The sequence below is a fragment of the Patagioenas fasciata genome, chromosome 2, assembly GCF_037038585.1.
Source record: "Patagioenas fasciata isolate bPatFas1 chromosome 2, bPatFas1.hap1, whole genome shotgun sequence".
NCBI lineage: Eukaryota > Metazoa > Chordata > Aves > Columbiformes > Columbidae > Patagioenas > Patagioenas fasciata.
In genome coordinates this window covers 136,349,297-136,374,725 of record NC_092521.1, presented here as the reverse complement: position 1 = coordinate 136,374,725, position 25,429 = coordinate 136,349,297, and the positions used below count along the sequence as shown (strand labels likewise).

Below are 25,429 nucleotides of genomic sequence, written 5' to 3'. Positions count from 1 at the left end.
AACACAGTCTTCTTAATCTCAACCTAAATTTTTGGTTTCCATGAGAATGTCAACTACAACTATTGTGATTCATCCAGTGCAACATTTCAAGAGGATTTTAGAGACGAATGGATAATGGATTTGGTTTATTTAAACAAATAGCATGCCTTCTCTATAGACTTTCACCTGGGAAAAAATGGGTTGACATTTGCAAACATGATGTACCCCTTACATTCCAGGTGGGATACAATTCTGATGTTCAGACACATAATTTTAGATGTCTGCTTGTAAAGAAGGTGTCCAGTTCCCATTACTGTCAATGAAGATCCAGTCTATAATGTGAGATATCCAGAGTGCAGAAAACTGACCAGCTCATCTTAAAGGAGATATCTACTTTATTGACTAGACTCCTGTTGACTATAATGGGAATTTGGACATACAGTTCATATGCAGGCATAGACACGTAGTCACATAAATGTAGATATCTGAGTCTGTCAGCTGAATCTTATTCCCAGTGCAGGCTGTAGAAGAGCCAAGCGCAGATGCATAATGTTCTGAAGAGAATTTTAATCCTCTCTCAATAACAAGCAGAATTTGCTAATGACCAGGTGTTTAATCTCGCCTGTAAAACTGCTTCATGCTGTGTACCTAAATCAGCATTAATTGGACCAAAAGCAGGATTCTAAGTGCCCTGCCAGCTACCGTGCATCCCACCAGCACGACTACATTTCCTCCCTCCTGCTTTAGTGGGACCTGTGTCCTGGCACTGAGACACCCTTTTCCTCTGGGACACTCAGAGTAAGACCCATGACCCACACCCAGAGAAGCAGGAATTTCAGAGTTGTGCGTCCCATGGCGTTCTGAGCTGCTGATCGAGAAGGGCTTCTCACACTCGCTCTTGTTCATGTTTAGCACTTCAGTAAATCTTGGCTTTGTCCTGTTCTGTGGCTGGCCTTTGATGTGCTTTTGGCAAGGGAGGGATTGTTCTTTGTTGGACTCTGGTTAAAGCTATCATAAACTCATGCTGGGGTCTGGGGCTGGAAAAAAAGACAATAATAACTTTCTTGATTAAAATATAAATAAATCTCCAAGCTCTGAAGAGAAATAACTGGGTTCTGAGCCTAGATTCTTTTTTACCAGGTTTACAGGTAGGTGAACATTGCAGAATGATGCTGTTCCACACCATTACAATACAAATGGCTTGGAGATGTTCAGGTTGTGTCTTCTTATTGCTTATAGGATAGTGTCCAACATAATAAAGTAAAAAAAAAACACAACAAATGCAATGCATTTGCAGTGAAACAGTTTGAAAGCTCCTCCTGTCTGCTGTCTTTGACATATGGTATGAATTTACTTGTAATTCATTAAAAGCTTTTTTGAATGATATCAAAAAGGGAAACACAGTGCATATTGACTTCAAGGATATTTAGTAATGAGTTGTGCAGCTGGGATCTTTTAATTATTTCCATAAATATCTGTTCATCAGAATAGTACAACTGAGTCCTAGTGAATGACATAGACTGTTATAAGGAGGAGCAAGAGGAAGAAACCTTTTTTGCTTTTTCATTGACCTAAAAAATATTGTATCCATTAATACATCAAAGTAATGTTTGAATAACAACCATTTAAGAACTTAATTTCTCCTTTTTTTTTTGAGTTTACTTTTTGTGAAACTGATCTCAAACAATTACTTTTAGAACACTTATTTTAATATAATTCTGCAATGGAATTAAAGATCCCCTAAAATGAAGTATTGCTTCTCTGAACATAAGCTGTTTTATGGGCCTATGCTGCCTGAATTTATTCCTATACTAAGTCATTCATAAGGCAATTAGGAGACCATTCAGAAGCTTCAAAGACATTTTGGTAGCATAGAAGAGATAATTTGACATCCTTTTGAAAAGAATAATTTAAAAATACGTGGTAACAGTTACAGTTATTTTTTAGCGTTCCTACCCTTTCTCTCATAATCACAGATACATAAAGGGAGATCAATATATTTCAAAAGCTATTCTCTGATAGTTTAATCTTTTTGGCAAGCTGTTGCAAACTAGAAAAGCTTAATCATTTCCTGAATCTTTAAGAGCTGTTCAGGTATGTTCTTGTGCATATCTTCGAAGCACCAACTCCTCCTTAAAAGGTAATATCTTTCACCAGACCTTTCTGATGCCCTTGTTAATTTAGGTCCAACCAGAAGTTCATTAGAATTCTTGTAATCTATTTAGAAAGTAGTACAACAGAAGGAAAGTTTAGTGAAAGCCTGAGCATGACTGGGCAGTGATGCATACAGAAATGTAAACTTACATAACTAGTTTAATATTGCAAACACAGAAATAAATGCTCAGCATGGCATGAAAACAGTACAGACTGTACTGATCTAGGGTTTACACCAACATGAAAAAAACCAGGATCTGTATTTCACTAGTTCCTTTAGTTGCCTGAGCACTCCCTGATCTGTGTGAAGGGTTTCTTTCACTCTTGTGAGTGCAAATTGTTAAAGAATAGAGAAAATTGTTAAAGATTGGAGAAAACATGCTCCTAAAGTCTGTGTGCCTGTCAGATGAAGGAGTGGGTCACAAAGTTATGGGAAACAGAGGTAGTTTTAGATCCCAATCTGTGAAGTATGCAGATGACTAAGGTCAGTGAATACATTTACTTCTCAAGTAGAAGGAGGAAGAAGTAGAAAAAGGAGATTGTAGTGATAAATGAAAGTCTACCACATGGTACTGAAAAGGGGAGGGTATTTAGAAGATGTCAGCATCTTCCTTTTAAGCACTGGGGTTTGACAAAATCAGCTTTGGGACATGGAGTTCTTACTCTGCGTCTCCACATGAACTATCTGTGTGACAGACAGGTGTAATAGTTTGTTCCTAGCCTCAACCCTGTCAGTCAGTCTTGTTCCCTCCCAACCAGAACTCGGTACAATGGAATCCAGCATCAGGACTGGCTAGCATAGACACAGCAATCTGAGATGCAGGAACCACCGGTTGGCAGAAATCCTACTGCTGTTGTCTGAAGTACCAAAACATTTTTCCTCAGAAGGAAATATGGACAAGTGTGTGTGAATAGGCTGTCATGGAGAAAAACAAAAACCAACCAAACAAACAAAAAAGGAAAAAAAAAAAATAAAAAAAATTAAAAAAAAACCAGCTACCCCAAGGGAAAACAGTGTGACAACATAATGCAATTTTATGAGCAGAAATAACAACTTGTCTAACCCAAGAGACTTAAGCCATGTTTACAATTAGGGTGGTTTATTTTTCTGCTTAGTTGTAGTCTGTGCACAAGTAGTATAAGACAGATACCTTCAGAAATGTGCCCCTTCCTCCCTGTTCCAAAATAATTCCTCATTGATACTGGGATGCTTTTTCCCATTCATGCCCTCAGTGACCACATAACTTGGAGGCAACCATGAGGTGTAATGTTACAGGATAATTAGGACAACCATGGTGTAGAGCATTGAGAGAGTGTTGTAGCAGATGATTTAGGAACAACTGTGCTCCTAAACCACATAGCATCACCTCCAGCCCAGTCCTAGTACAGCCACCCTCTCCATCAGTCAGGGGGTATACATATATGTTATTTAAATATGGAGCCCATTTCTATTTGTCTTAAGAGTTTTATTTTAGTTAGGATTAAGTGCTTTATAGGTCTCTTCAAACACTTGTCTTCTGCCTCTGCTTTTTAAATTATCCTTTTCCTAGATTAAATAGTATCACTGGAAGGTCACTGTCCATGAAAATCTTGGAGGGGGTGGGGAGGGCAAACAAACCAACCAACCAAAAACACCTAACAAAAAGAACAACAAACAAACAAACAAACAAAACACTCAACTCCATTTTAACCATAGTCTGTCCTGGCAAAGAAAACACTCAGTGGTGTGCTCGTAAGAGTCACGCAGTGTATGTTTGATGAGCGGGGAGTCTGATTCCTTTAGATGAAAGGGATCACATTCGCTGACCCTTGGGAGTGTATAAACATTTAATCAGAACATCATTCAGTACTAAACATATGCTACCTGTGTGAATAACACTTGTTGGATTCTGTCATGTTATTTAAATTATATATATGTACAAAATGATAGATTATTGGAGCAGTAGAGGCTAGAGCAAAAGAGAGGTCTTTGCCTTCAAGATTTGACATTGTGTTGAAAAATACAAATACTTAAAGGAAAGTAATTGCCACTTCGTAATTCCCGCTGAGAGCCTGAGACTAAAGAATAAATGGACTGAAATTATCTCTGCTGCCAACACCTTGTCCAGCACTGTGCAGCATGTTCAAAATGCTGTTCAGGTCGAAGAAAGCAGCTTGGCTGCTGCTATCCTTGTAGTAAAGTCTTCTGATATTTTCTTCATATTTCTGTATATGAACTGTTGATAATTCACCATCACCTAACTTTTTGATGTGAGATGGGACTGAGTCCTTGAATAAGATCTTTCAGAAACATGATGTGAAGTTTCTACTCACACAACTTCATCCATCCAGGGTTGTGTTAGTAAAACAGTATGAAATCCTACCAGTTAACAAATCATATCAGTAGTTATGTCTGCACTGCTGAAAATGTCTAACTCCTGAAGAGATCTATGGCCTGCCTCTTAATCTGATCTTCCTTTTCATCTCATGTTGTGCACCCAAAACCTGAAGACATACTGATTACTTCTTGTCTTTTAGCCATCCACAGTGCTGTGTATGAGTACTGAGCCGTGATGTCACACAAAGCAAAAACACAGAGAGATATTTTTTAAAATCCAAAGTGAAGGATATGCACTGCATGCTCCAGGACATATCTTGACAGTGTGCAGAAATGAGGGCACAAAGACCGTGTTCCAGGATGGCAGAAGATGGAAAGGACAAAAAATGTCCTATAAAAATTGGTTCTTAGGAGAAAACTCAGGAATGAACTATTCTCAAAACCAACTCCCCTTTCATCTGAAAGTGAACAAATTGGTTCACTCCAAAAAGAAGCCTGGAATTTAATATATACACCATGTCAACAATCCATCAGAGGATATGGACTAGGCAGTGAAGTCAGTTTGCCACTTGTCCAATTTCCCATCTCTCACCATTGACTCAGTTTATACATTATTTGATGTTTTGAACCAAAATACAAGATGTAGCACCTTTGTTTCCTTTTGTTCTTCATTATGTTTACCAGCACAACAGAGAAAATAGAGCCAATCACTCACATTTTTTCCTGAAATAGCCAAAATTAGACACAGCACTCCAGCTGAGGACTTAACAGCACTACACAGAGAAAACACTGTTCCATGTAGTTCACATACGACTCTTCTGTGCTCTTGTGAATTCTGTTTTTTTTCACAGCAAGTTGACATCCTTGGTTTCTGTTCAGTTTTCCATCCAGTGTATCTCCTAAGAGCTACTCTGCAGGAAAGCTGCCTGCAAAGCTATTCCCAACCTCTACTTATTGACAGATTATTCCAACACAAGGATCTTGTGCTTCTGCATGAAAGAATGACCTCTTATTGTTTTTCAAGTCCATAACAAGTTTGTATTAATTGTCAACTCTTTTTATTCCCTTTGCCCATAGACTGCCTTTCCATGAATAACAATAATCCTAGAATCAAACATATTTTCTTTATATCGTTCTAATTCTTCAGTGTTTGCTAAAAAATAACGAACTTCATAATTTTACCATCGCATTCATGCAAATCTTCTTCCCTGATCGCATTCTTCTTCACAGGATGAAATGCAGAAATCCCATCTCCAGCTACTTCTCTCACCTCTTGAATGAAAATTTTGTTGCTGGCACTTTCCAAGAACTTAAGAGGCATTTTTTTTTTCCTCTTGCTTATGTTGTCCAACAGATATGCAAGCATGTAGTGGTCTCTTTAGTCCTTTCCTTCAGCTAGACCAATGAAACATCATCCTCCTAATACTCCTGATCCAATGGACTAAAATCACTTGGTTTGTCTTTCTGCTGATATAGAGAAGTCCCTAGAATAAGCAACTTGCTTGCATTAGGCAGTTCTTCCTCCCTTTCCCTTTCTTGCCTCTCTGACATTCTGAAATATGTGTATATCTTGACATTTAGTCCTATGAATTATCTCTATAGGTCTTTATCAGCCTAAATCACCATTTTGATAATGTATGAAGTTTTCCTGTTTAAGGCATATAAAGAATTCAGCATATAAAGAATTACTGCCTTCTGTTCTTCCCATGACCTTAATACTTATACCACTCTATTTAGAAGAAAAAAAAAATCATCTTCTTTTATAGAAAGCAATGAACCACAATGACTTTTTTTTTTTTTAAAGGCAAGAAGAATTACAGTAATTACTTGAGAAACTGCAAAATCTTCCTGCTTATCAGTTAAGTCTCTCTTAAAACAGGCATGGAAACTTCATAGGAGAGAAAAAAATGCATTTCCTTGTTTTTGTGCTTTGAGCACGTGTGTTACAGAGAACTTGTAAAACCATTTCAGACTCAATAAATTCTTCCATGTTGTTCCATTTGCAAAAACTTATGATTAACTAGCTATCTTTGATGTAAATTTATTTAGTTAAAGAATTAGATATGTTCCTGCTTCCCAGTTTCAGGAAAACCACAAATAAATATTTTGCTTGGTTACAGCATTAGGACTTTTGGACAACATAGCTCAGTCTTTCTCAGAAAGTTCAAGAAGTGTTTACTCAATTTTTAGTTCTTCCAACACTTACCTCCACCCAGGCTTTCTCCATCCATTGCACCAAATTGCTGACAGCTTTACAGTTGCCAATGCTATAGCAGTATACTGATAACTTGGTTTTGATTTGGAGAATTACATTTTGTTAGCTGCTCACTTTAAAGAAACTAGAAGAAACTTCTTAACATCTAGTTTGCAAATGTAATTAATGTCCCCAGCTTTTTTACTAGATTAACCAATGGTGTAATTTAGCTTGCCTTAGTCAACAGAATTTACCCTGCTCTTATCACCCAAGCTGGAATTCTGAAATCATGGGCTTTCTCTTTTGTGCTAACTTAGCTAGGTTTAGTGTGGACTGGTCTGACAGAGAATAATGAAAAAACCTGTAACCTCTGAAAAAAAACACAGAAGCCCACAGCCACTCAACAAGAGTCGTTTTTATTCCCCACAGGTACCCAGCACTGCCAGTTTATATAGCCCAACCTGAATCAGCCAGGAGTGATGGAGAAAATCCTACCCTTCCCTCCCCCACCCCCAGCATTAATTAAGCTTGGGCAGGATGTTTCTATTAATTTGTATATTGACAAAAGTTAACTATGTAGGATATATTCATAAGTCCCATATTTGTAACCCAAATGGCCAACATCCGTAGCCTGTTAGTCTGTAAATTCAGTGAAGAAGTTGGGAGGATAATGAGCCCCTCCTTTTATACTCACTAAAATATGAGCCTATCTCAGATTAAGGCTGCAAGTACTGTGCCATGACTACAGCTACCACCAGTGGTTATTAATAATACCACCATTGAGCTTGAGTACAGTGCATATGTCCCTGTGCTGCTATAGAAATGTGGGAGTTGATTACAACTAATGGTGACTAGTCCACAAAGCTTATATGACCTATAGTGTAAATATATAAGATTAATATTAAAAATAAATAAGAAATTCTTTTTTCTTCTTTTTTTTTTTTTTTAGTTTTACGTGATTCTGGTAAGTCTTTTCTGGCTGAATAACACGTACAACACATGCAAAAAATCATTAACATCAAAGAACAGTAAGTAAAGATAAAGATCTTTTAAAGCTCCATCCTGTTAATTAGAACCCAGCTGCATGGAAAAGGTAGGTGATCAGCTGTGATGAAGGTAACAGGTAAGACACTGGCCCTGGTTCTCCACTTGTGAGTTTTGGGTGTAGATTGGGTGTCTTGCTGGTGCTCTTCTGGTCTGCTGCAGAAGTCAAAAACCAGTAAAGAGCTATAACACTTGTAAAATAACAATATATCTTTTTGCATTTGGCCGTTATTTTGAGGAGCTGTTCCAGTAAAGTTGGGTGCCTGCTAATTTTGCATATCATGCATTGTATTCTCTTCAGTGTTAGTGCCTTGCTGAGGAAATGAGTTCTCATTTCCAGTTTGTGTTTTGTCTTCTTTTAATGGGGTTTCTTGTTTGTTTGTTTTTAATAATGTTGTGCTTATAGTTAATGGTTTTTTAAAGTAAATATCTCTTCTAGTTCATTCTGTTATGGCTGATATTAATTAATGAAACTCGACTGTGTTTAATTTTGCTCTTCCTGTCACTAAACACTTTTGGACAGAAGAATAAACACATGGAGGCATTGGTGAGTGTTGTCTGTATAGAATAGAATACTCTCAGATGCAGTATTTTCTGAACTTACACAATTTTTTTTTTATATATATATAAAAGAATAAATAGTATTTCATCTCCAAATCACATTGTGATATTTTTATTGTAATGCTCCCCTCAAAATTACAAGGGCACTACTGTAAACTACCATTACTTACATTGCTTCTCTGTCTTCTTTTATTGATGGGAGTCCTCTATGCTTGACATGAGCATGTTTTAGTCCAGAACTTCTGATTCTGCAAAAATGTCAGATTGTGCTAATTTATTTCTTATTTAAGCACAGAGTAGTTAGCTGTAATTAGACTTCGAGTCCATGTTTCTCAGTTGGTTAGATCAGGAATATTTTTCTAGGCCACTATTCCTTGCTCCTTCTTTTGTTCATTTTCTTTTTTAGTTTGTTTGTTTATGGTTTTGGCTTAACCCCCTTTGGAGATGTTCATTAACCTTCATAGAGTATAACATTACTCCCAAAGGAAGAAACAGGGGGGAAAGAAGGAAACAACTTTCTCCTCAGCACCCCATGCTTCTCTTTTCTGCACTGTCAGTTGCTTGTCCTGTTCATTTCACACCCCCTTTTTGGACTCTATGCAGGAGATCCCTGATGCTTTTTTTTCCAGGCATGCAAAGCACAGGGCAATGGATCTGAATCATAATTGACACTTTATTGCTACTGTGTGTGAATGATAATGAAGCTTTGAAAATTGAAAGTGTCTGTGTTTCAGAGGTACCAAATGCTCTCCAGCTGCCAGTGATGACTGGCAGTATGTTGTGTGGGTACCTAGCAGCCCTGGAAGCTGATCCCAGAGAGTTTTTTTGGGTTCATACTACCTTCATTTCTTTACTTTGCTATTGGTGTGCTCTGTCAGCCTCACTCTTATCACCAATTCCAGGAATTTGCTTTCTAAGTGGAATGTCCCTGTTTTTAAAATATAATATGTAACAACAGTTTCTTCTGAAAATAACAGTTAATTGCCTGTTTTAATGAAAACTGAAACATTGTGAGAAGTTGTTCTTGCTCTCATTGAGATGAATAAGAAAAAACCTACTGCCTTTGAGGAAATACTGCATACAGTGATCCTCAGGGCTGGGACAGTGGGATACTTCAGCTTGCTGTTCTGTCTCTTCTACTAAAATCTGTAAATGCAGATTCTTTATGGCTACGGAAGCCAAAAATGTTCATAAATTTTCTAGAATGGAAAACAATGCTCCTAAGGTGCCTTATGCAGGCTTAATGCTGAGTCTGTAATAGAAAGCCTGAGTAATATTAATTAGATAAAGTACTTTAAAAAGTAATGGGTCTGATATGTAGGAGTTTACATATAGGGTCTCAGTGGGCAGGAGATGATGATGCCTAATAATGCCTTTTCTTCTGAGATTCTTTCAGGACGCCATAACCAATGTGTAAAATATTATCTGAATCCTGTGGGGAAGGTAGAAAAGGAAAGCTTAAATTAGGCCAAGTCCTAAACTTGTTACTTGAGAATAACTTCAGCTGAGTAAATAGTTCAATTGTATGGGGCTTGGTTTGGGGCAATGGCATTTAAGTGGATGGGAAAATAACTAGGAACTTATTTTTCATAAATGCTTCTGAAGTATTTAATAAAGGTGTTACTAGAAGCAAATTATACAGATCCCAATATGTATGGGTGGCGAAGCTGAAGATCTCTTATTTTTATGGTTGTGCAGGAAATCTAATTTGTTTATGTGATTTTTTTTTCTAAGGAAAAAAAAAAAAGCCTCACCACCCTCTGAGCTAATCCAAAACAACAGTCTTACTTTTGCCAAAACAAAACCCCACACAGTTTCTGGGGAAGAAATGGGAATTAAATGAGCAAAATGTGATTCTTAGCTTCTGTAAAAACAATAACAAAACTAGCTACCTTTGATCTCAATGTCATTTAGAAGTGGGAAATTGAAACACTTCTTTTGATAGTATTTATTAGTTCAAATTCACCAGTGCATCTTTGCTCTTGGTTGAAACTCACCATATGTAGTGAAGCAATTCCCCCAATTCGAGATGACTTTGCAGGTACCTTTCACATGTCTGAATTTTTTCACAGGATACTCTGGTACCGGTTTGTAGGGCTGGAACCCTGCAAGCTGTTGTTGAAGACAGGAGCCCACAGACCCAAATCTCTTTGCGGGTCCCTCTTTCTTCTCTTCTCCTGCCCGGCTGCGGCACCGACCTTCACCTGCAAACCGAGCCGCGGGCGGGAGGGAAGGAAGGAGGGGCAGAGGGCGCCCGCTGCTATAAAGCCCAGGGCCGGGGTGCGGGCGGGCCGGCCGCCCCGCAGGGACCAGCCGGGACCGAGCCGAGCCGGCGGCCGGAGCCGCAGCCGCCGCAGGTCTGGGGGCACCGGGTACCGCACCTGCGCGGCCGTAGTCACCTAAACGTATGGGCACAACCTGAGCTGTAAAGGTAAGCTGAAATAACATGGCGGGGTAGGGGGAAATCAACCACACAGCCAGAAATCTATCAAAAATTATGTTCAAAAATAATAATTATATTTTTTTAGTGTCAGGTTGATTATGCCTTTTGTCATCGTTAGCATTCATGTGTGGTTTTTCACCTTTTTTTCTTTTTTTAACCTGTGCATATGATCCATCAAGAAGAAAAGCCTAGGGTAACTTGGCACATTAGTCATTTACTGCCTCTAAAGTTGGTGTACACCGTAACGCCTACGTACATCTTTAGTCTTTATAATTATAATAGTGTTGTGGCTGTTCAGGAAGTTTTAATCAAACACAAGATAATGTGGGAAATCCTGTTTTCTGTAACAAATCATCCACAATACTTTGTATACGAGTGATCTACAGATTTAGCCTAAGAGGCTACTGAAATAGCCTGCTGATTTAGGTTCCATTGTAATACTTTTCACTGTTCTTAATATCTCATTAAAATTAGTTCTTTATCATGCTGTTATGTATTTCACTTAGGTTTTATATTGAAGTAGGACAACGTTGAGATCAAAATATAATGACTCATGGAAAAGCCCACAAATATTTAAATGTGAACTCTTTAAATATCTACTATTTCTTAATGTTTTGTTGATTTTTTTTTTAAATGTAGATTTTGATTATTGTGAATTTGTCTCACAAGCATACATTAAAGAAAAACAATGAAGGACTATCTTGAAAATCCCACAGAAAAGGACCTCTCCAATGCTGGTAAGCAGCATGTATGAAAGGCATGTGTGTTTGAGGAATGTATTCCACAGCTTCAAATCTGAGGAGCATTATAAGACTTTCCTGATTGCCGTAGTGGTTTTATGGGAAAAACCACAATGATTTCACCGTGAATTAAAGCCACCACCCAGAAAACGTTTGTGCATGAGTCATTCCACCAAGTTCAATAAAATTAATTTACACAGGGAAAGCTATTTAGGTGGGTCCTTGCCTGGGCATGAAAATGCTCCTGAGATAAGCTCAGTAAGGTGAAAGAGCAATGTTGCTTTCAAATGATTGTTTAAACCGGTCTTCATAGACCAACTGTCACCAGAAAGAGCATCTGAAAAATTCTATTTATAGTGAGTCAGCAGGTAAGGTTAAGGTAAATGTAAACTGGGGATGGCTGGTGTTTGTTGCCCTTTTGTCCCCATGCAATTCACAGCTGGCACCCTACTATGACTGCCCATCATTTTCTTTATCCACTTATGTTCCATTTTAAGCATTTAGAATCATAAACTTTCTGGGATAGGATTCCTCTTTTGTATAGATTGCTAAAACCCCTAAGACATAGGAGGTGGGTTGTGTGGCAACTACTGCAATACAAAGAAATAACGAGGATGGTTATAACAGGCAAAGACATGATTCTTCAGTTAACTTGCACCTATTCTGTGTTAACTACACTCATTATAACCTTCACTGTAAGCAATTCCACTGATTTCAATAGGACTTCTCCTGTCTTGCACTCTGTTGTGTAGGTCTTTGCAGAAACATTGCTTAATTCTTGCTTTCAGTCTTTGATAGCCTTTCCATATTAATATATATATTTTAATTATAAAAACAAAGTTTGTTTCCATCTTAGAAATGGAGCTGGAAGCTTTTGTCTGGAGAGGAGGAGGTCAACTGAAGAGAAAGGAAGTTTCAGGAAAAATTTAACGCACTGTTCCAAGAACATGGGAAAAGCAAGGTTTCAAATGCAAAAGAATCAGCAGTGAAAAGTTGCAAGAAACTGGTGCAAAATATGGGTTATGATGTTAATGTCTGATTTTTATTTTGCAGAATCTGCAAGCAAGGGATACGACAACCCTTCTTTCCAACATGATGAAAATCTTGAAGAAAGTGACCAGTTAAAGCCCAAGAAAAATAAGTAGGTATTCTTTGAACTTAGCACATTGGCCACTGGTGTATTGAGTATGTGGTGGTGAGTGGTTTAATATGGATTTACTAGAAAAACCTTAATTAGTCTTCCATATTTTTCTCTAGGAAGGAAAATGAGAAGATGGACAAGAAGGCAGTTGGCATTTTTGAACTGGTTAGTGTCCCGTTTGGTGGTTGGCTTTATTTTTCTTTTTCTTTATTTATGATTGTTAGTTGGTTTTTTTTATGAATTGCAATTAATAAGCAATCAAAAACCAGAGAAGAAGCCTGAGACCTATTGATGCTAGACCTCTGTAAAATTTGGCCTGCAAGATTAAATTCCCACCTCAGTGGATTGGTAGCACTTAGAGCAGCTCAACCTTAGTGCTGGAAGAGGATGAAGCTCACCCCTGCTGAGGCTGATCTAGGATATGTATACAGCATAGGCCCTTGCTTTGGCTCTATTTACAAAGGATTTGTCCTGTGTTTGACATCTGAGGGTTCTGCTGTCTGAGAGAATGAGAGGTACAATTTTCTGTCAGTTTTCTGTACAACAGCTATTCCCAAATAACTCTTACACAAGAACTTGCTTATTCTGGAATTAGAAAGGTTTTACAATTTTCTGGCTTATTCCATGTCCATTTACACTTTGGAAGAGGGTTAGGGCATTCAGGTTTCATTTCTGATTTCAGATTAACCACATCTGGGAATAGCTGTTACAGTTTAAATTCACATCCTTGTTTCAGCCAGACATTCAAGGATAGACAAGCCTTAAGATACATTCTCTACTAGTAGAAATAACCCAGGTGCTGGTTGATAACTCACTCGTTTACATTTCAAGGGCATTATCTTAGTAAATGTGTAACTTACGAGAACACAAAATGTAATATATTGTACAGAGAAGATCATCCCTTAGAAACATGTAGGACATGCACTTTGGTTTTTTGTTCAGTTTTTGTGTTTTGTTTTTTTTTTTCTGCTGAGTTGAGGAAGAAAAATGTGTCCTGTCAATATTTCCTTAGCAACCCTACTGAATACTGATTTAAAGATGTATGTGACCTACTATAAAAATCTTCTCATGCTCTGAGTTTTTCTTCAGTTGGAGGGTTGTTGCTCCTTAGAATATGCAGGTAGAAATACAGCATGTTCTGTAAGTTTGCTATACTGTCACAAATACATGAACTGTCAGGCATAACAACACTCTTTTGCTTTCTTTCCTCTTTTAATGCTCACAGTTTCACTATGCTGATTGGGTGGACATCCTTTTGATGGTGGTTGGTTTGATCGCAGCTGCTGCGAATGGTACTGGATTGCCGCTTATGATAATTATCTTTGGAGACATGACAAACATCTTTGTGCTAAGCGGTGTGAAACTAAATGTGTCAGAAGGTAAAAAGTTAAAATTAGACTTCTCTCTGTACCAGTTATGTTTCGCTACAGGGGCTAAGATATTTCTCCAGACTACACACTGGTGCACATCCGAACAGGTATACAATAAGGAAAATTCATCCTGTGGCAAATGACCCAATTGTTTTAATCAGTCTTTAATGGCTTGACCAGGACAAAAAGTAGTGCATTGGCTGTGCTCTTTATGAATGAGCTTCAACTTTGATAAGATAGTAAAGAGCACGACCACCTTCTGTATCATCAATTATCAGTCGCTGTAATTACTAGAAGTTTAGAAAAAAATAGATGCGTATTTGTCAAATGATTTTGTATTTTGCAAAACGCAATTCACAAAATACAAAACATTCCCAAACTGATGACCCTAGATTGCCATGATTTATCTTCAACATATAATACTTTCACAAGTATTTCTACTTCTTTTTTCCCCACACAGATACTTCAGTAAATAGTTCTAGCTGTCCATCAATTCCAAGCATAGATATAGAAGCTGAAATGACCAAGTAAGAGTCTTTGCAGTTATGCTGTTAACACAGTATTGGGGGGTTTTCTTTTACTGTATTATCTCTTTGAGCAGAAGTCAAATGTTTGCTTTTTCAAAACAGTTTCTCAATAATGTATCACAGGCTTCAGTATTTACTTTGATAGGGTAAATGAAGACTAATTGTTGCTTTGTGTGTCTAACTTCTCTCACAAAATGCAGTGGGGTCATATAGCCTTTTGTTCCCTTATCACAGGTTTGCTTACTACTACGTGGGAATTGGATTTGCAGTGTTGGTCCTGAGTATGATCCAAGTGTGGACGTTTTTGATTGCTGCTACGAGACAGACAGCCAGGATCCGGCAGAAGTTCTTTTTTGCAGTCCTCCATCAGGAGATGGCTTGGTTTGATACTACCCAGATAGGATCTCTGAACACCAGACTGACAGAGTGAGGGCCCTGTTCATTTTCGACCTCTCCTCCCTGCACACCCCCCACATCCCCCCCGCCCAGTCTGATGTTTAAAAGAAAACAGCCATTTATCTTCTGTGGAATAGCCCACAGAGGTTTTTTTGTTTGGTTGGTTGGTTTTTTTAAGTATGAAGTATTACGTCTCTGAGGGAGAAATTCATTATTCTTTTCAGCTTCATTTGTGCGGTTTGTGTGATATGAATTGGAAGGGTTTACTGTGAAATCCCTTGACTTTATAATGTCCACTAAGTATGTGGCAGACAGTACTAGATAAACAGCTCTGCTGTCTCCAACTAGTTTACAAACACCAAAAGCTCTGACACTTTATTGAATGGAAATGAGCTTGCATTTACATCCAGCCAGATCTCAGGCTGGACCTTGTCCAGTCAATTAAACTCTTTGAAGCTTTTCCATAGACTTAAACAGACTGAGGGATGAGGACTGTGTGCCCCAAGATGCAATGGGACTGTATGCATGAACACAGACTCCCTCTCTCCCCTCTCTCCCCTCTCTCCCCTCTCTCCCCTCTCTCCCCTCTCTCCCCTCTCTCCCCTCTCTCCCCTCTCTCCCCTCTCTCCCCTCTCTCCCCTCTCTCCCCTCTCTCCCCTCTCTCCCCTCTCTCCCCTCTCTCCCCTCTCTCCCCTCTCTCCCCTCTCTCCCCTTGTGACAGGGCAGAGAAACAGCAGAGAATGATGGAAAATACAGAAAGAGTCCTAAAAAATAGGAGATTTCTGCTGTGTTTTGGCCACATAAGACACTAATGGTACCGTTCAGTAGCTGTGGTTAGAAATTTTGCTGTGCCAGTTAGGAAATGGCAAAACTTCTGACATTAGGCCATACAGCATGAAACAGGGGCAGGGTGGGGGATAGAAAGAAAGGCATTCAAAGCTAACAAATATTTTTTTTTTTATTACTATTGTTATTTAAAGTGACATCAACACCATCCATGAAGGCATCGGAGACAAGATCTGTATATTTGTACAGTTTTTGTCCACATTTCTGACAGGGATTATTATAGCATTCGTCCACGGGTGGAAGCTGACGCTGGTGATTTTGTCAGTCAGCCCTCTGCTTGCTGTGTCAGCAGCAGTTTGGTCAACTGTAAGTGAATGGGGATCAATAAACAAAGCAAACCAGAAAAACATGACAACTCTTATACACAGGAAAGGGGGGAAGTATGGGAGAAACCTCATGTGGTTTCTAAGTTGGGAGATTGGCCCTATGCTTACTTTATGATTTCTGCCTCTCCTGTAGATTTTCTCTGGGCTCTCAAGCATGCAATTGTATGCCACATTCTTTTGGTACACCTACTCTGTCCTTGTCCCTTGTGATCTGATCTGCATCAGAGCATCTTCCTTGCACAGTGATTTCATAATGAAGAGCACTGGGGAAGCCCAGGCTTGTGACCCTTATTCTTCCCTCTTAACAGAAATACTTTTTAAACTCTTTCCATCCATATACATGTGATACATATACATCTATTGCAAAAAATTTATCACGCTTCATTCTGTGTACAGAATAGACCCTAGGAGACACATACAGCTACTGTGAAATGTCTAGAGAGGTTTCCCTTTCAGATAGGGAAATATTTCCCCCTGTGATCTGTTGTATCCACATTAATGGGCATGGCTTCTATTCCAGAGTGGTTACTTACATACAATACTAGGGGGTGTTTTACTACTTGTAGTATTTCAAATAATCTAGGAAGAAGAACATTAGAAGCTGTAGCAACTACCTTGCTTACTTCAAAGTCTTCTGGTGCTCTAGTTTCTAGACACCTCAGGCACCCCTCAGAGCAGCTACAGCACACCTCCCTGACCCCACACACATCACAGTGTAGTCCTTAGGCTGCCCTCAGCTTGGGAGGAAAGTAGGTCATTATGAATATCATCTGATGCTTGTGTAGTCTTTCACTTTAATGAGGACACACTGAGAGAGTGATCTGGATTTAGGGGAAATTTGGAGCACAGAGAGGAGTTGACACCCTCTCTTCCCTAAAACCTCATCTTGTGCCTTGACCACTGATCATTCCTATTAATCAGTACAGTGTGCAAACCCTTTTAGCAGGCTGCAATAACATCTGTTTTTCAACTTTCCAGCTCCTGGCATCCCTTACTGCTAAAGAGCTGTCTGCTTATGCCAAAGCTGGAGCTGTGGCAGAAGAAATTTTGACAGCGATCAAGACTGTTGTGGCTTTCAATGGACAGCAGAAAGCATTAGCAAAGTAAGTTTTTGAAATAATAATTATATATAAAATTCAGAAAATAAGTTTGGCTGTGGGTTGGGTTTTTTGTTTGATTTTTATTTTTGTTTGGAGGGTAGGGGAATGGGATTCTCCTTAGTGTCATTTTATCCTTTTATAAGTGGACAGCTCACTTGAAACAAAAGATGTGTAGATACATCTAGTAGTCAATAAAGGCTATTTGGTGTTATCACAGCAACATAGACTCGAATTTCTCCCCTGATTCAGATCTGGAGTTGAATTTAAAGTGACAGTGGTGGGAAGGTTGTGTTTACCTACTAGTCAAATGCAGCAAAGCATGTGATTAATTGCTGAACTCCTAGAACATGTGTGCTGCTGTTCTGAGCTTTGATTAATGAGCTTATGTTTAAGCTTCACTGGATAACAGTAAAATTAAGTAAAATCACATCACCGGCTTTTATTACTTTAATGATTTGCACGTAACACTAGTAGTTGACCTAATCCAGTGTTGGTGGTAGTCACATGTAAAAGGTGAGGTGGATATCACTGCTCACAAATTTATTCACATATCATAACCAGTAACATTCAGTATAAAAATACAGGACATCGACAATAGCATGCAGTTGGGAAAGAAAAACTGGAAGACCTGATCCATGAATGTCTTCTGTCCTTTTCAGATCTTATGTTTGCCCTGATCTTGTGTGAATTTTCTAATGTAATGTTAGCCATAGCTAAGGGTCCTACAGCCTGCTCCTGCATTTGTTTGCTTCCAAGGGCTGAGCTCTGACTATCTTGTAGCACTATATTCTGCTTACTGGATTTTGCTCTTATGTTGCAACAATGTTAAGGCCATTTCTGTTTACACAGTAAAGGCAAAAAAGCCCTAAAATGGCCTAGATCAGTATTCCCTCATCCCCCCACCTTCTTCTCGATCCCTGCAACTACAAGTGTCTGAAAACGCAATGGTAGGAGCCGCTTCAAGTTACTTTTGGAGGAAGGGGAGGTTGAGTTCTGGAGATGAAATAACTGATACCCAGGTAATTTCATGCCAGTTAAGACTGGTTTTCTTTCTTCTATGGTTGACCAGTCAGCCTCTTCCACATCTTCACCTCCATTTAATGTAAAAAAACCCGCACAGAATTGTTGCCTTTCATAGGAACATCTTCTAGGGAAAAACTGCTATCAGGGACTGACTAGGGCATTTTGCAAACTGTGGATTGTGACTCCTACACAGCTCTTTGAGTGATGGCCTCAGAGTTAGGGAAAACAATCTTTCACTGACCAAAAATGTTTATACTTGTAATGGACCTTCAATCATCTCCTGTTTCTGGCGGTGACTTGGCTTTTACTCTGTAGTGGAGTGATCATGTGTACTTGTTACAGTGCTTAAATACAGTTCCCATTTCCATGGAGGACCTGCAACACTGTGGACTTGAAAGTAGGGCTTGATTTTAAGAACACAACCAAGCCAAAACATTTAAACATGTTTGAGTAACAAATACAATGTTGGTAGCATGTGAACAGTTCACATGAACAAAATTCGTGCCCGTTGGACTAAGATTCCTTCACAGCTGACTGAATTCCATGTCTTCCTACTGCAGGGATGTTTGTGTAGAAATATGTATTAAGAAAAAAGTGGAAGGTGCTGAGTGTGTTGCTGACAAGTAAAAAGATAGACTATTCCTAGGCTATGATTTCCATGACGAGCCTGAGTAAGTGAAAGCCACTAGCTGGAAACTATGAAAGAATGAATATGAACTGTCCTTAGAACAAATAAATCTCTCCCTGAACTTGTCAGTCTTTATAGTGGTTTCCTGTGTCCACTGGATTGCTGTATTGCGATATTAGTAAACTAACTTAAGGGAAAGATTCCTGACTTCCCATAATGGCCAGTAATGAAACAATACTGGTGTCAGAGGGAGCTCTGGCTTCTGTTCATTTACCTGCCTTCATCCATAATGCCTTTTTTAAATGTGGAAGACTAAACCTTAGCTTTGATGAGTAATACTGATAAAACTTTTTCAAGATTTCTTTTCAGGACTAATGCAAAGAAACGGCTCAAGAGTGGTATCTTGTCTTCCATCATAATAATGAAGTCATGCTACACAATTGTTTCCTAAATATGCCTTCCATAGCAGTATGAGAGTGTTGTCAGCATATGTCAGGGCAGATTTATTCAAGGAACTATATCCATGCTAATCCTCTATCAAAAAAACCCAACCAACCAAACAAAAAACCACCAAAAAACCCCACCACCCACACCTGTATTCTCTTTCTCTTTCTGGGACTTTAATTACTTTTATGGCAGAAAACCTTTCAAATAAAAAAAAAAAAAAAAAAAAAAAAGAGACCCTGGGAAATATCAATCAGAATGGTATGTGGTATCTATCAAACTAATGGCTGCCTTATCCGCTTTTAGATACGATGCTAACTTAGACATGGCTAGAAGTGTTGGAGTGAAAAAATCCATTACCACAAATACATCTCTGGGTGTTTCACAATTTCTTATCTTTGGATCCTATGCACTTGCATTTTGGTATGGAACTAAGCTCACTGTTGAGGAGAAAGAAAACTATGACATTGGTAACGTGTTAATTGTAAGTACAGAAATGTTGCTTTGAAAAATGCTCTGTAATTTCAAGAAAATAGTTATGCAAGCAGTGCATATAATTATTTCTATTTTCTACCAAGTTCTTGCTATACTAGCTGTTATAGCTTCATTTGATATAAAAGAACTGAAAGGAAGGCATTCCTCTTACCTAGATTTTGATATCACAAGTTTGAACAGGATACCTGAAATTCCCACTCTAATCAACATAGAGGCAAAAGTATCTGCAGGCAATCGTTTTCTCACTTGTCTTAGACCCTATTGTGGGGCAGGATGAACAACATTGAGCTGATGATTAGGGAGCAAAGACAAGTAACCTGGAATGCCAACAAAATTCTAGCTAGGCATTAGGATTAAATGAATCACCCTGGTGTGCTGAATGTGTATAGGGAAGTCCTCAACATCTCATTTAGCCACAATGTCTTCTCTGCATTTTGTTGTTGTTTACTTGCAAGCATCTAACTGTATGCCGAAGCTGATAGTGGTTTTAAGGTATTTAGCTATCTTCTTGCCATCAAAAGTTTGGCTACATGCTTAACTTTCCTGCTGAAGTGACTTCTAATGTCCTGACTCCTCAGTGTGGTTCCTCACAGCACATCAAGTTACTTGTGTGTTGGTCCTACAGGTGGGATTTCAGTTCAGAAGTCACTTTCAAGCCTCTTAACTTTGGGCATATCTGGGAAGCAACAGAGAAAAATATTTATTCTATTTTTAGATAATAAAAAATGCAAGAGCATAAAAAAAAATAAAAATCATGTGACAAAAGCATGTGTTTGTAGTTACCATTCACCCCAGGAGAATGGGGAATGGACAGGAGCAAGTGTGAAAAGCACTTTCTGCTGTTTTGTTTAATGTTCCTGGAAGGGCTGCACCAGAAAGAGTCAGGGATTTAATAGCCGGGTACTGGTAACTCTAATCACTGTTAACTGTGATGGCTCTATCTGTCTCTTGCAGGTGTTCTTCTCTGTGATTGTCGGAGCCTTCTCCCTGGGCCAGGCAGCTCCCAACCTGGAGAGTGTTGCTAAGGCACGTGGGGCTGCCTATGAAATATATCAGATTATTGACAAGGTAAGTATCTTAAGTAGAAAATCTTTTTAACAAGATTTAAGTTTTTCCTTTTTTCCTCAGGAGATGTAATAAAACTACTCGAAAGTCCCTAGACCATAAACTCCATATATGCCTACTATTGAAACCCATAATATTTCCATTCCTATTAAAAAAACTACCCCTTTATTTTTTACACTGAATGCTGGAAAACCTGGTGTGTGTATCTGAGATTTATGGATGAAGTCTTTCTCTATATTTGACTTGCAACTACAGGTGGAAAGTATTATAGTAAGGCACTATAGTATTTTTTTTAAAAATACCTCTGTAATGTTTCAGCTGAGCTGGGATTTTTGGAGAAAGGAGGAGCTGGTGAAGGGGGCATTAATAGTGCTGTTGAAGCTATGGTAGTATGAAGCTGCAGTGCTGATGTTTCCATGAGAAAGGGTTTCCACATTGTTATCTTGATCTTTCCATGTTATGCAGCAATTGAATATCTGTATATAAAATAGTTTAAACAAGTAGGACTAGAAAGTTCATGCAGAAATGGCTACATCATTCTTGATGTAAGTATAAAGCCCTCCTATGTAGATAACTGAGGGCCATGTTTTGGCTGCAATGTAGTACAGCTAATTTCTGCAACTATAGATTTTCTGCTGTGCATTTTGTTGCATTTGAAAATGTGCTATATTTTCAAAGTAGAATTCACAGTTAGATGTTCCTCTGCATACAGCATCTTGTGAGTAAAACACAGCAGCTCTACAAGAGTGTACTTCAGCCTACTTAAGCAGCTAAGAAAATAAAGGAGAGAACAATATATCCAGCTGAAATAGCAGGTCCAAAAGTGTAATAACCAGACATATATTTTAAAAACTTCTCTCTAGAAACGGCTTATAGATAGCAGTTCTAAGGAAGGCTACAAACCAGACAAGCTCCTAGGAGAAATTGAATTCAGAAACATCCATTTCAGTTACCCATCCAGACCTGATGTTAAAGTAAGTATTCATTTCAGATTAATCTACTCTACTGAAATTCTGAAGCCCATGTCTATGTTATTTGTCTAATCTTGCTTTTGTTGCTGAATGCAAAATGCATCCCTACCTTGGGAGACTGTGCACTACTGGGATAAGAATAATGTCCAAAGACAAAGACCTAGCTCTACTGGCACTGGCTACCTGCTCATCATTCTCCGCTGCTGGACAAAGCTAATCAGAATATGTTGCTCCTAGTCTGAATTTGTGTGAACAAGAGCACTGATAAACCACTTAAGATTTTCCAAGATCTCTCACTAAAACTTCCAGACCTTACACAGTTAAACCAGGAAGTTGCTCTTTCCAGCCCTTTGCTTGTTCTGAGCTGCTGTGATATCCCATGTGAAAAATGACCTGTGAGATAGGCTTTACAGCAATATGCCATCAAGTGAATTGAAACATATCATCCTAAATATACATTTGGAAGTCAAATGTTATTTTGGGCAGACATTGAAATTGCGGTTCAATAACCAGATGTCCCTGTTTCTTGCCAGTTGAACTTCCCTAAGTAACTGTAGGGTGCAGTGCTATGTACATCATGTCAGGGTGATCTGCTTTTGTGGTGATAAAGTTGGCTTGACCTCTCTAACATATTCAACAGTTTATAATCTCTTGAAGAAATCAAGAAAGTGAAAGGAAAAGGGATTCACTGCTACTGTTACTTAATGAAGAAAATGTAGAAATGTAGATTTCAAATGTCAGAAGTTAAAAGCTGGGCATGCTAATTAAGGGGTGAGAATGGGGACATTCATGTCACTGTGCCCATTTCTTCAGCTATCTCTTCGCACCTCAGTCGTCTGAGTTCTGTTCCATCATGTATCACATCTGTTTCCAGGACACTGAGACTGCTGTAGGACAGATCCAGAGCTGGGTCTTCTGCCTGACTGAAGTTAGTGCAATGCACCTTCTTTCACTCTTGGCTCAGAAGACAGAAGTGACAGGGCAGAGTCTTCATCCTTCCTAAAAATGCTGGATTATAGGTCTGCAAGACAAATGGCAGGGAAATAAGGAACATTTTGTTGTCCTTCCCAAATCTGAGTCAGCATCTCTCCCTACTAAGAGTGTCAATGTTACTTTATAGAGCCAAAAGGAATCAGTATACCTGTAGAATTTATCTACAATGTCTCAAGCAATTGATGCAACACAGTGTAATCTCCCCTTTCCAGGCTAAACCAAATCAAAGAGCTCTAAGGAGCCTAGTTATTGTCAGTTTTAATGTTGACAACACCTTACCTGATGAAAGTGAGTTAGAAATAGCCTATTAGGTGGTTGTGACTACTTGCATCTGGAGAAAGTATCAAGAATATAGTTCTTGTTTGATAATGCAGGCACCAGAATATCAGCTTCTTGGAGATAGAAACCCTGCTGGATGCAACACAGGGAGAGGAGAGCAATATTGCAACTATTTTAATCTCTCATTGCAAAAACACGTGTAGGCAAAATTATAAATCAGCCTGGTATAAACAAGAAGAGTTCCCATAGCAGCCAAATATTTTGGCAACTGCACAGCATTATTCATATATGACGTGGACATCTTTTGAGGTAAAATGTTCCTCAACGTGAAAATGGCAACAAGAATATCTTTGATTTGTAGCTGCTCCTCAGGTTGTTGAGGCTGTTAAAAATATGGATTGGGATTTATTAAGGGCTTCCCAGCAGTTACCTTATTAAAATAGCCATTTATATTTTAAAACCAGAAGAAAACATGCTTGTTTCTCAGCAATAATGGTTAGCACCTTAGAAATATTTTTCTGTAAGGCTCATAACTAAGTGTTATGCCACTGTCTAAGCACTGTAAAACAAAGGACAGCAGGAGAACCTAAGACTCCAAGCTTGCTACTAGATCACACAAATTGGAGAGAATGAGCTATGAAGTTTAGAGTACTGTGGCTGTGTCTATATTAGTTGATTTGAGTGTGCTTTGGAATTTTCCCAGGCACTGGAATGCAATGGTCTATGCAAGAGAACTCTTAAAATGTTTCTTGGCATGAACTTGGCCTGTTCCAGTTGTCAGTCTTCTCAGATAATTTCCAGGCTTGATTTGGTAGCCAGAAGGATTCAGGTACCATTCCCAAAAGGCAGGTTGTATGTAGCCATCCTGTTTTGAAGGCTAATACCCTTCACAGGCATAGATGCAGGCTGTATCATGTCAGTGCCCCAGAATATTCCCAGGTACAATTAAATTACTGATATTGCCATACCTTCAGACAGCGTTCCTTACTGCTACCTTGATTATTGCTACAGTTACCTTGATAGACTTCTCCAATCCAGCTTGTCAAACTAAGATAACTTTTCTTTCTCTTTTTTTTTCCCTCTTCCTCAGATCCTCAGAGGTCTAAATTTGAAAGTTCAAGCTGGGAAGACCATTGCTCTAGTTGGTGCCAGTGGTTGTGGAAAAAGCACTACTGTTCAGTTGCTGCAGAGATTCTATGATCCTGTCCAGGGAGAAGTGAGTACCTGCAAGTGAACTGTAAAAAACTGAGAGCTATTAGGATGAGCACAAGATTCCCATGTTTTTTTATTGAATTTGAGCATGTCTCTTCATGGGTCAGCATTTCCACAGATTAAATTTCAAATTAACTATCTTCTTCTGTTTACTTGACTTCATTATTTTCCTTCTTGCAGTACTATGCCAGTATGGTAAATACCACAAATCTTTGAATAGGAGCACAATCTGAATTTAAAATTATTTTCATCTACAGCTGGCTTTTCAGGTTCAGTAAACTTTTTAAGCAAACAGTGCTCTGCTGTATTTTGCTTTGTTTTCATTGAATATAAACTAAAACCTGGAGAGAGTTTTCCTGTTTTAAATGGTTGTTTTCTTGGCTCATTTTTCTCTATCTGCTAACCCACAGCAAATTTTCCGTTGTTATATATTGTATGTCTGCTGTACCACTAAACACTAGATCCAGTCAGTAAATGCTAAATGAAACTTCCAAAGGGAAACAAAACAAAACAAACAAAACCAAACAAACAAAAACACAACAATATATTTTTAAGGAAAATGTTATTTTTATACCTAATAGTCTAAGAATGCTGCATAGCAGTTGTCACTGCTAGTTGGAACGAGGTAAACTTTTCAAATATTAAATGCTGAACTATCACTACATAATGTATCAAGGCTGCTGTTATCAACACAGTTTTTCTTAAACTTAGTGTTTCTGTGTCTGTTTATTCTTGCCCCTATGTGTCAGTTTGCTGTTCCTATCCTGTGCTGATGTTAAAGTTCATAGGATCATATTGCAAATGATCTAGGTTAAAAATAATTTTCCCTACCCTTTTAGTCAACTTGGATTATTTATTTGATCTGGTATAAAGCACAGGCACAGAGGCAATTGTGCAACCACACCTGTGAGGGCAGCAAACTGGCACAGGGGCATAAGGAAAAGGCAAAAATGTGTTCAGAAGCTCAAAAACTCTTAAGCCAGCTTGGACACCATGGTTATTGGGAAGGAGGGAGGAAAAAAAGAACAACAACAACAACAACAAACCAAAAAAAAAGACCTAATATCTTCAGTTGTAACTTCTCCCCCAGCATAGTTTTCTGCTAAAGACAACACATTTTTTTTCTTGTAGCTGATGCTTAAGTCACGTAATAGTAAATAATTGATTTATTATTAACAGAA

At 38.5% G+C, this 25,429-nt stretch overlaps 1 protein-coding gene across 4 annotated transcripts in view; it reads left to right on the top strand.

Annotated features, from left to right (window-relative positions):
- Positions 1 to 10,509: 10,509 nt before the first annotated feature.
- Positions 10,510 to 25,429, top strand: part of ABCB5 (ATP binding cassette subfamily B member 5) — a 39,012-nt gene continuing 24,092 nt past the window's right edge. The window contains exons 1-13 of one of the 4 annotated variants that reach the window (XR_011737732.1): positions 10,510 to 10,680; positions 11,332 to 11,429; positions 12,486 to 12,573; positions 12,690 to 12,738; positions 13,799 to 13,952; positions 14,404 to 14,470; positions 14,705 to 14,896; positions 15,847 to 16,018; positions 17,017 to 17,141; positions 19,540 to 19,717; positions 20,683 to 20,796; positions 21,657 to 21,767; positions 24,127 to 24,252. Coding sequence is in view for 3 of the 4 variants with exons in the window: in XM_065829863.2 (XP_065685935.1) it covers positions 11,381 to 11,429; positions 12,486 to 12,573; positions 12,690 to 12,738; positions 13,799 to 13,952; positions 14,404 to 14,470; positions 14,705 to 14,896; positions 15,847 to 16,018; positions 17,017 to 17,141; positions 19,540 to 19,717; positions 20,683 to 20,796; positions 21,657 to 21,767; positions 24,127 to 24,252 (1,425 nt within the window). In the remaining variant the exon portion in view is untranslated. Of the gene's footprint in view, positions 10,681 to 11,331; positions 11,430 to 12,485; positions 12,574 to 12,689; positions 12,739 to 13,798; positions 13,953 to 14,403; positions 14,471 to 14,704; positions 14,897 to 15,846; positions 16,019 to 17,016; positions 17,142 to 19,539; positions 19,718 to 20,682; positions 20,797 to 21,656; positions 21,768 to 24,126; positions 24,253 to 25,429 lie in introns of those variants that run through there. The other 3 variants (XM_065829863.2, XM_071805049.1, XM_071805050.1) reach the window with 3 other exon arrangements.